This window comes from Condylura cristata, unplaced genomic scaffold (assembly GCF_000260355.1).
Source record: "Condylura cristata isolate star-nosed mole 26May11 unplaced genomic scaffold, ConCri1.0 scaffold00013, whole genome shotgun sequence".
In the NCBI taxonomy this organism is placed as follows: Eukaryota; Metazoa; Chordata; class Mammalia; order Eulipotyphla; family Talpidae; genus Condylura; species Condylura cristata.
This window is the reverse complement of record NW_004567114.1, coordinates 6,496,230-6,506,376: the sequence shown is the minus strand read 5'-3', so window position 1 is coordinate 6,506,376 and position 10,147 is coordinate 6,496,230. Positions and strand designations below refer to the sequence as shown.

At 53.0% G+C, this 10,147-nt stretch overlaps 1 protein-coding gene across 1 annotated transcript in view; it reads right to left on the bottom strand.

Moving 5' to 3' along the window:
• Window positions 1-9,097: 9,097 nt before the first annotated feature.
• Window positions 9,098-10,147, bottom strand: part of SERPINA11 (serpin peptidase inhibitor, clade A (alpha-1 antiproteinase, antitrypsin), member 11) — a 5,477-nt gene continuing 4,427 nt past the window's right edge. The window contains exons 3-4 of the mRNA XM_012724437.1: window positions 9,808-9,955; window positions 9,098-9,327 (exon numbers count right to left, since the gene is read on the bottom strand). Coding sequence (XP_012579891.1) covers window positions 9,124-9,327; window positions 9,808-9,955 — 352 coding nt within the window. The 3' untranslated portion in view covers window positions 9,098-9,123. The remainder of the gene's footprint in view (window positions 9,328-9,807; window positions 9,956-10,147) is intronic.

Sequence of the window (10,147 nt, the reverse complement as noted above, 5' to 3'; positions counted from 1 at the left end):
AACTCATGCGGAAGTGGCTTAAGCTTCTTAGTGCTGTGCTTTAGCCCGCTGCGCCACCAGGCAGGGCCCATGACTATACACTTTTAAAGTATACAATTTGATACGTTTTGAAATGTGTGTACACCCATGAGATCATCCCCACCAATGTAATGAGTTTAAAAGGAACTCCTATGGGGCTTCCTTGGTGGCCTAAGTCAGCACTATCACAGCTGCAGCATTAGTTCCATCCCCGGCCAGGGAACTGACCCACACGCCCCAGCAGACCTCTCCTGTCTCCCCACTGCTCCCCTCAGCAATGTTTCAGTGGATCTGCCCGTTCTGCTCCCCACTCTGTCGCTAGTGAATCCTCTCACCCCTGAGCCTCTGCCTTACACCCCAGTTCTTCTATGCAAAAATAAAAATATAAAATAAAAGCAACTCCCTTCCCCCAGGGTCTAACCCATTCTCACGCACATGCCCACGCACGCACTGACTGTTCTCTGGCCCAGAGACTGGTCTGCAGCTGCTGGCCCTTTAATCACAAATCGCACAGGCTGTACTCTTGACCTGGTTTCTGTCACTCAGCCTCTGTCGTTTTTCAGTTGCATCTGTTCAATTTTTTTTGCCCATTGTTTAAAACCTGGGATATTTTGTTTTCTCATTACTCACTGTTGAGAGCTCTGATATCTCGAGGAGGTGAACACTTTAGAAGAACATGAAGGGGAAAGGTTTTCTCCCAAATGGTGCCTTGCTTTACCACTCCGTTAACATTATCTTTCAGAGACTTCTTAATTTGGATGATTTCAACTGAATTCACTTATTTTTGTATGGACTGTACTTTTGTGACCTCTCTATCTAAGAAATCCTTGTCTAATGCCAGGTTACAAAGATTTGATTGTGTGGGATTTCTTCCTTAGAAATTTGGAAGTTTATCCATTCAGATTTACTTCCATGATACATTCCATGGTGATTTTTGTATACAGTGTAAGATGCAGATCAAAGTACTTTTTTTCTTTTTTTCGCTATCAAATTGTTTCAGCACCATTAGTGGAACAGAATATCCTTTTGTTCACGAAATTGCCTTTGCCACTGTGTCAAAATTCAATTGTGCCCCTGTTTCTGGGTCTATTTCCATTCTTCCTACTCTGTTCTTTTATCTATTTTTTTTGTATTTATGTTCCCTCCACACTGTTCCTATAACCACAGGCTATAGCTTTATTCTGTAGCTTTATAATAAGTCCTGAAGATAGCTAGCACAAGTCCTCCTACTTGTTCTTATTTTTTCAGCTTTGCTTTATCTGTACATTTCCATCTGGGTTTTAGAATCAGTTTTTTTTAAAGATTTATTTATGCACACAGAACTGGGGTACAGGACAGAGGTGCAGGGGCGGTGAGAGGATTCACCAGAGACAGAGTGGGGAGCAGAACAGGCTGACTGACAAAGTACACTGCTGAGGGGAGCAGCAGGCGAGACAGGAGGGGTCTGCCGCGCCCTGTGGGTCAGCTCCCGGGCGGGGATCGAACTCGCACTGAAGCAGCTGTGGCTCACTTGCAGTGCTGGGCTTTAACCAGTTGTGTTATCAGGGTGGGCTGAATTTCCTTTCTTTTAAAAATTTTAACTTCCCCTTGAATTTATTGGGGATTTTGAATTTTGACAGTTACATCTTTCATCTGTTCTGGAAAACTATGGGCCATTAAACCTGCTGCTGCCGGTTCTCTCTTTTCTGTCTCATGGCCATCAGCTGTGTGCCCCAGACTGTCTCTCCAGCCATGCGTGCACCTGAACTCCTCATCACTTGCCTTTAAGGTTTCTCTTTTATCATCGGTCAATATTTCTTTATCATGAGCTTCTGTTCAAGTCTCAGTACGGTTTCCTGTTTCCTGGTTTGATTCTTGACTGATACAAAATCAGCATTTAAGTAACGGTCCTGGTTGATTCTTGATTCTTAGTGGCTTGGTTGATTCTTGACTGATACAAAATCAGCATTTAAGTTAACGGTCACGCTCTTCCATGAAGTCCGCAGACTGTTTCACGTACTCCAAGGATCTGGCACAGCCAGGCCAGTGGGTGTGACAATCCTGACCCCTGTCTCACGCCCTGTGACATCTGGGTGGTGGGGGCTGTGACCGAGGGTCACTGACAGCTCAAAGCTTTGCTTTTCTGAAAATTGTTTCCTGCAGGAGGAAACAGCCATGTCCTAAACCACAAAACTGGAAGGGAGGACTCCACATCAATGAAGGGTCAATATGGAGGTGCAAACACCTGTTCCCCTCCTCATCTGCATATGTCCATTTCAGAGAACCCTGAGGGTTTGAGGTTGCCTGGTAGTTGTGTTAAGGGGCAGGATGTCCTAAAGGAACTCTGCAGTCTTGTGGGCCCCACCCCCTACTCCAGCTTTCTGGACTCCGCCCCCTACTCCAGTGATTGGAAACTACAACTCCCAGCAGCACCAGGGAGAGACCTGCGAGGACCCAAGGGCGGAGCTAAGCAGCATTCTGGGACTTTGGGGGATACATAGGGCACCATTGAGTCTCTCTCTCTCACTCGGGAAACGGCTCCTGGAAACGGCTCTTGGAAGCGCGTGACTCCGGGCTTTCAGTTAGTTTGTTACCAGAGCTTCAAGTCAGCCCAGCCGGCAAGATAGTCCAGTTGTTTCCTTTTCATTTCCTCTTTTGTAAATAAATCCGTCATTGACCCTTCTGTGTATGCCTGCAGTGCAGCTGAATTTTAGGCGCGCGGGTGAGGCCCCACTACCAGTTGCACTCCCGTTCTCCTTCTTCCCAAACAGGCTTTTCTTGCTCCTTCATGGAGATTGTTCCCCACACAATCCCTAAGGAGCATGCAGGAACCAACCCCCCACCAAAATCCTGCATGCCGGAGACTCAGTCTCTGAGCATCTTTTCCTAAGGATCTGCATGACAGCCGTAAGTTACTGAGCTCTGTGAGCTTCTGTTCTTTTACCTGTAAAGGGAGATAATAATTCCAGTACGTCAGGAGTTACTGTGGGAGTTGAGTGGGTAATGCAGGCGCGTGCACACGAGAGTGTCTGGCAAGGCACAGGAGGAGCTCGTTACCGCCTCCTGAGGTGGAGACAGTGTGGTCCCTACTGACACACATCACACAATTAAATTTCCTCAAATCACATAAAAGGATGGAACTAGGATTTTAGAATATGTGTGTATGTGTAATTTACATGTGATATTTATTTAGTGTGTGTGTGTGTGTACATATATATATATCCCCTCCCACTATCACTTTGTGTTATCTCTTGTACTTTGGAGTTAACATAAGTTTTATAAAAATTTTGTGCAGAATAGGAATAAACAGTTTGTGGGCCCTCCCTGGTGGCGCAGCAGGTTAAAGCACTAAGAAGCTAAAGCCACCTCAGCATGAGTTTGATCCCCGCCTGCCCCGGAGGTGACCACATGGCGCGGCAGACCTCTCCTGACCCGCCCGCTGCTCCCCTCAGCAGTGTACTTCCTCAGTCGGCCTGTTCTGCTCCCCGCTCTGCCTCTGGTGAAGCCTCTCACTGCCCCTGCGTGACTGGCCTGTACCCCAGTTCTGTATGCAAAAATAAATAAATCTTTAAAAAATATATGAATAAACAGTTTGTGGAGGAAGTTGGGGAGGAGGATGGAAATTCATTTTTGAGGTTATGGAAAATGTGGAGTGAGTTAGGGGCTTCTGGGGTGGGGGTGATGGGGGAGAAGGGGCCGGGCAGGACCCGGTGGCAGCAGAGCTGTGACTCAGGCCTCTGTGGGGATGGAGCTAAGGGCTGGTGAAACGCCGGAGGTAAAAAACCCCTGGAACAAACAGCAAGCACGGCCACTGTATCACAGAAAACTGGAAGCAATGTACTCAGAAATTTCAACAGTTTTCTGTGTTATTTTAAACTATTTGTCAAGTTCTTCAAACTGGAGGAAAAGGCCACTGAGTTTTTGCTCTTTACACAATTTGCACAATCCACAGGCAGCTTTTCAAATTCTTTTTTTCCACCCCAAGATAATGGAAATAATAAGTCTCTTTGTAAAGGACTCTCTTGAGCATCTCTGGTTGAGAGTAGAAGGAACATAAAGCAAGATGAGTAAGAAGCCGTTGGGACAGGACCAGGAGCAGACAGCGGGAAGCAGGAGAGGAGGAGAGATTGCAGACATCATTAGCCCAGCCGCCCAAGGGCGCTATTGTCCTCCTCCTGCGTGGTGGGTGTGAGCTGAGCTCACTCCACTGTTCTACAGGGCATGAGCCCACAGGAAATCAGTGAAGCTTCCTGGCGTTTTACCTCTGCTGACCCGAGCACCATTAGGGAAAGCAGAGCGTCACCTCACCGATGCAGTGACCCCAGGCAAAGGGTCAAAGGTCTGTCACCAGGTCAGAGTCTCTCGCGGGTTCTGGGTTCACCACCCGCCACCACACTGCAACAGGAGCACCTTTGGTGCAGGGGAAAAAACCTTATTTGAACCAGTGGGCGGGTCTGTGGGAGAAAGGGGGAGGGTCCAGTCACCACCTATGCGGCAAAGTGGAGCTGAGCAGGGGGCGGCGAGGCCTGCCGTGGGCAGCCTGGACCGGGGCGCCCAGGGACAGTCTGAGCAAGTCCTGCCTCTGAGGGCGCTGGCAGGGTGCCGCAGAGGGCTGCTGCTGACCTCAGGACCCGCCCATGCGCTGTGGGTGAAGGCCCGCCAGCCACCCAGCTAGTGACCCCAGCAACCCAGAGAGCCGCCTCTGGGTGAAGTCTGCCCAGACGGCCGCTCAGCTCCCCCCGCGCTCAGGACGCCGCCCTGGAGTTCAGGCGGGGCCCTGCGCTGGCTCACGCCTTCCAGTTTGGCCTGTGTCTGGATGTCAGAGGGGGGCATTTGGCCCCTCATCCTTGCGGAGAACGATGGTGTGGTCTGTGCTCAGCCCGGAGGAGGGCCCAGGAGTGCAGGGCTCAGCCAGCAAAGGCGGCTGCCCCAGTGAGGCCCACAGCTGCCCCGAAGCACTCCCTGGGGACAGGGGAGGCTGGGGCGCAGTGGGTGCTCATGGGCAGAGCCCCCTGGAAGAGAAGGTGGCTCTCCCAGCAGAGCCAAGGGGGCTCAGAGGCCATCAAAATGCACCTGCTAGGTTGAACCAGCGGGCTGCGTTCCAGCTCCACTTGGCAGGTGCAGTGAGGAGCTGTCCCCCGTGGTGAGGTAGAGCGGCCCAGAACTCCTGCTCCCGGGGGCGCTCCTGCTCCTGCTCCCACTCTTCGAGTTGATTTCCTCCAGGTGGAGGTTCCTCACCTCTCAGCCCTGGAGTAATTCCCCAGCGCCGCTCGCCCTTCCCGCCCCCATGGCTGTAGGCGCCTTCCAGTCTGACCAGACAGTTGCTGGCATGTGGGTCTTAGCCCAGGTTTCCCCTGGAGGGCCTGGGTGACCTTGGGCAAGACGGTGACTCCTTTAGGTCTCGGGTGCTTCTTTTTTAAAAGGGGGCAGGGGAGGGACTCTAATAACATCACACATACCATGGAGTACTGTCACTTAAGGCACTGCAAGGCACACTCAGTCTGCCAGGTGTTCAGAGGACAACAAGAAAAGTATCTGAGGGTGTACTCTAAAGCCGGGCCCCCAAGTTATTAAAGTTTCCCACCTAGCCCTTTAAGGAGCGAATGTCACATGGTCCCTGTGGGACAGTGGTGGCCTTGCCTCTTTTTTGCTCCCCACAGCCCTCACCCTCCAGCGCAAGTGTTAAGGGGCAGGATGTCCTAAAGGAACTCTGCAGAGTCTTGCGGACTCCACCCCCTACTCCAGCTTCTGGACTCCGCCCCCTGCTCCAGTGATTGGAAACTACAACTCCCAGCAGCACCAGGGAGAGAACTGCGAGGACCCAAGGGCGGAGCTAGCAAGAATTCTGGGACTTTGGGGGATAAATAGGGTGCCGTTGTGTTTCTCTCGAGAAACGGCTCTCAGGACCAAGGTGACTGGGGCTTTCAGTTAGTTGGTTACCAGAGCTCCTAGCCTAGCCGGTAAGATATTCTAGTTACCTTGAATCTCTCTCTCTTTCCCTGGGTTGTTCCTTTTCCTTTCCCCTTTTGTAAATAAGCCCATTAGAGGCCCACAGATAGGCAGCCCAGTTCACACTGGGGTGCCCTGTAACACGAGGAGTCACCTTTGGATGAAAGTTTGAATGACAACCGTGCTTTGTACATGCTGGCAACTGAAAACATGTTTTCTGCATCAAGCTTAATTGATCTGCTGAAGTCCTTCCAAATGTGTGGTTCTGCGGGTGGGTTTTCATGGCTCTCCTCGGCTAGAGCCAGGCCACAAATGTGAATGCTCCAGAAGGCGGGTGTCCCCCTGGGAAAGCGGGGTTACTGCAGGCCAGCTGAGTCAATCAGCAAAGGCAAACAGCCTGAGGAACCTAGGCTGGAGGGCTGGTATGGAGCGGGAGGGGCAGGAGGGGGGAGGGGAGGGAGAAGGAGCAGGAGGGGGCTGTCTGCTAGTGACCTGCAGCTCCCCCTTTGTCACACGTACTTCCAGGGGGCATGCAGAGCGCTTTCCTCCCTTACACTAGTTGCCCCTTCCTGTACCAGCCTGTGGGTTTTCCCAGCTCCTGGAGCCAGAGGATTGACAAGCCCATGCACTGCATTGACATAGGGTGCAGTATAGGGCTGCTGCCCCCCACCTCCCATGATAGGTCCTACTCCTCCCCCCACTTCATTTTTTAAAAAGATTTACTTATTTATGCATACAAGAACTAGGGTACAGGCCAGAAATGCGGGGGTGAGAGGCTCCGCCAGAGACAGAATACCTCCTCTGTTTCTCCACTTCACACATGGCCTTGAAGTACTGGCCCTGCACCTCTGGCTCTGGCCCCACAATGCTCTCACAATACCCTCACCCCAGCCCACAGCACCCCAAGAAGGCTGGTGTTGGCAGCTCCTCTTTTGACTCAGCCCACATGACTAGACTATTGGCCCATGAATGGATGGTACCCTCAAGTCACACCAGCCCTTGCTCAGTGGCCTGGCCAAAGGCCCCCAGGGCTGGGGCCGAGTCCCTGAGAAGGGGGACGGGGCAGGTGCTTCAAAATCTGCTGCTTCAGTCCTAGGCAAGAAGATATTGGGGACTGGTTACTCTGTGTAATGGTCACTCTGTGTAATGAAATGTCCAGAAGATGGACTATTTCACAGAGAATGGGAATCCATAAAAAGTCAAATTAAAATTCTAGTGCTCAATATTAAAATAGCTGATATTACGAATGCAAGAGGGCTCTTCCCTGGTGGCTCAACGGGTTAAGGTGCAGTGCTGCACCTGTTGGCTGCAGCCTGTTCCAGTGCGAGTTTGATCCCCGGCCGGGCAGTGACCCACATGGCGCGGCAGACCTTTCCTGTCTCCCTGCTGCTCCCCTCAGCAGTGTGCTTTGTCAATCTGCCTGTTCTGCTCCCCATTCTGTCTCTGGTGAATCCTCTTACCACCCCTGCACCTCTGGTCTGTACCCCGGTTCTATATGCATACATAAATGAGTCATTAAAAAAAGAAGAAGAATGCAATAGTTTCACTTAGCAACAGGCCAAATAAAAGAATGGAGGGCCCTCCCAGGCACTATGAAGCTATCTGCAGCCACTGCAGGACGGGTTCGATCCCCGGCCAGGGAGCTGACCCACATGGCACAGCAGACCTCTCCTGTCTCCCTGCTGCTCCCCTCAGCAGTGTGTTTCAGTCTACCCATCTGTTCTGTCCCCCACTCTGCCTCTGGTGAATCCTTTCACCCTCTGCACCTCTGGCCTTATATGTCTAACTAAATAAATCTTTTTTTTTTTTAAAGATTTATTTATTTATTCATACAGAATTGGGGTACAGGCCAGAGATGCGGAGGGTGATAGGCTTCACCAGAGACAGAGTGGGGAACAGAACAGGCAGATTGATGAAGTACACTGCTGAGGGGAGCAGCAGGCGGGTCAGGAGAGGTCTGCCGCGCCATGTGGTCACCTCCGGGGCAGGCGGGGATTGAACTCATGCGGAAGTGGCTTTAGCCTCCCAATGCTGTGCCTTAACCTGCTGTGCCACCAGGGAGGGCCCTAAATAAATCTTAAAAAAAAATAATAATAAGTGGGAGAAGAAGTAGGAAGTAGGAAATGTAACATTTACTTGCTTTGGCTAACTGTCTTCCCCCCTAAAATGTCCGCCCTTGAGGCTTTCCTTGCTCGCTGTTCACTGCTCTTTCCCAGGGCCTGACAACAATAGGTGTTCAGAAAGCCCGTGCTGAAGCCATGGCTGCGTGCACCCTCTAGCTGTGCAGGCCCTGTGGCGGCTGTGCGTGCCTGGCCATTTGTTCAGCATTCATCTGAGAATCTGAGCCCCAAGAGAATGAGACCCATGTCCAGCAGGTTCCCACTTCCCTCTCAGAATCTTCCAGAAAGCCTGACCCAGTGTAAGATGACTGTTTGTGAATGCCTTCCTCTGCCATCTCCTACATGAACGGCCCCCAGGAAAATCAGCCCTTGCCTGCAGGAGCCAGCTGCCCTGTGGTAGGGGCGCTGGCAGATCCTGAAGCATCTGAATCCTGCTGTTCGTTCTCTGGTCAAAGGCACAGGAAGCAATTGTTAGAGGCTGCCAGACAGGGGGTGACCTCCTGGGGCCCCTCCCCTCCAGGAAGGGAGGTGGTGAGCGCAGCAGCAATGGCAGCAGGGCAGAGGCAGGCAGAGGGTGCTGGCCCGTCTCACCCCTTCTCTGCCTGGAACACTCCTCCCTCTTGGGGTGACCCAGCCCTGAGGTCTGGGCAATGACATTCAGCACCCTGCCCAGATCACTGGGATGGAGGGGGATACTCCTGTGTCTCTTGAGGACGCTTGGGCCTCTTACTGCGACTCACACCCGAGGGACACCAGGAAAGACCCTCCGCGGTGGCCGCAGCGATGGCTGTCTCTGTGAGGCCTGGCATGGGGCTGCCCTCACACCCACCTCCCTAGCCAGTCGGCTCCAGATTCAAGGGTGGCGAAAGCACGTGGCCAGAGCTGCCGCTGAGCCGGCCCTTCCTCGTGGGCATCACTCCTCGTGGTCAGCAACCCAGGGTTGACTTTATTAGGCTCTTGGCACACCGGCCTTCCACTACTGCAGCCCACCAGCAGGCTGGTGCTGGCCTTCCTGATGGTGCAGGGGAGAAGAGACAGCCCCGGCCTCCCGCCTCCATCAGCCCGCGGCTGGGTTGATAACTTTTCCCAGGAACAGTAAGCTCTGGGTGGTCACCTCCCAAAGGAGCACCAGGAAAGGCCTGTTGAAATGGGTCTGTGGAGCTGACGTTGTGTTCAGAGACCTGGGCGGGGAAAGGAGGCCCGAGACAGCCCCTGCCTCGGTTCCCCGCTCATTCATGTCCACTGTGGCCTTGTGGGTCACCTAGGCAGAGAGAAGAAGGGGCAGAGACAGTGTCAGTGCAGGCTGCTTCCACAGGGAAGCCACCTCCCGTGGCTTTGGGGTGACACACGGGAGGCCCCCTTTCAGGTCCTGCTGAGCCCGCCTTCCCGGAACACAGCTCCTGTCTTTATTTCATTTCCTGGCCTCACTACCCTCGCCTGTCCGGTTGTGTCCTCCCTAATGCTTTGTGTTTGCAGGGGGACACGGCTCCCTAGTGGCCCCCAGTAGGTGTCTGCTTTCTTGGGGACTCTCTGTTCTTGCCCCCAGGGACTTATAAGGGAGGTGGGGAGCTGGCCGCGACAACTTCAAGGTTACCATACTGGAGCGCCAGAGGAGGAGACATCCCGTGTCAAATGAGAAACCTTTGACACACCCACATTGAGCACCCAACCCCTCCCCCACACCTACATTCACCACCTCCACCCCCCACAACCCCACCCATGCCCACATTTACCCTCTTACCCTGGAGATGATTTGGTCGAGCTGCCCAGTGATCCCCCACAAGCCAGCATCTAAGCTGAATACGTTGGCGAGGCCCATGTGGGGAAGGATCTCGTCCAGGTTATATGTTCCGGAAATGGAAAACCTTGGCAAGTGCAAATCCAGCAGGCTGCAGAGTCAGACATGGGGGGGTATGGAGGGGGGGGTGTCACACGCCGGCCCAGCCTCTCTCTGCCAGCAGCCTGCGCTTTGGGAGGGGAAGTGTTTCCCAGGGTGAGGGGCTGCCTGTCATGGTGGAACATTCTGTGACCCAGAGCCTCCTCCTCAGACCTCACAGAGTGCCACGACCTGAGGACTCCCT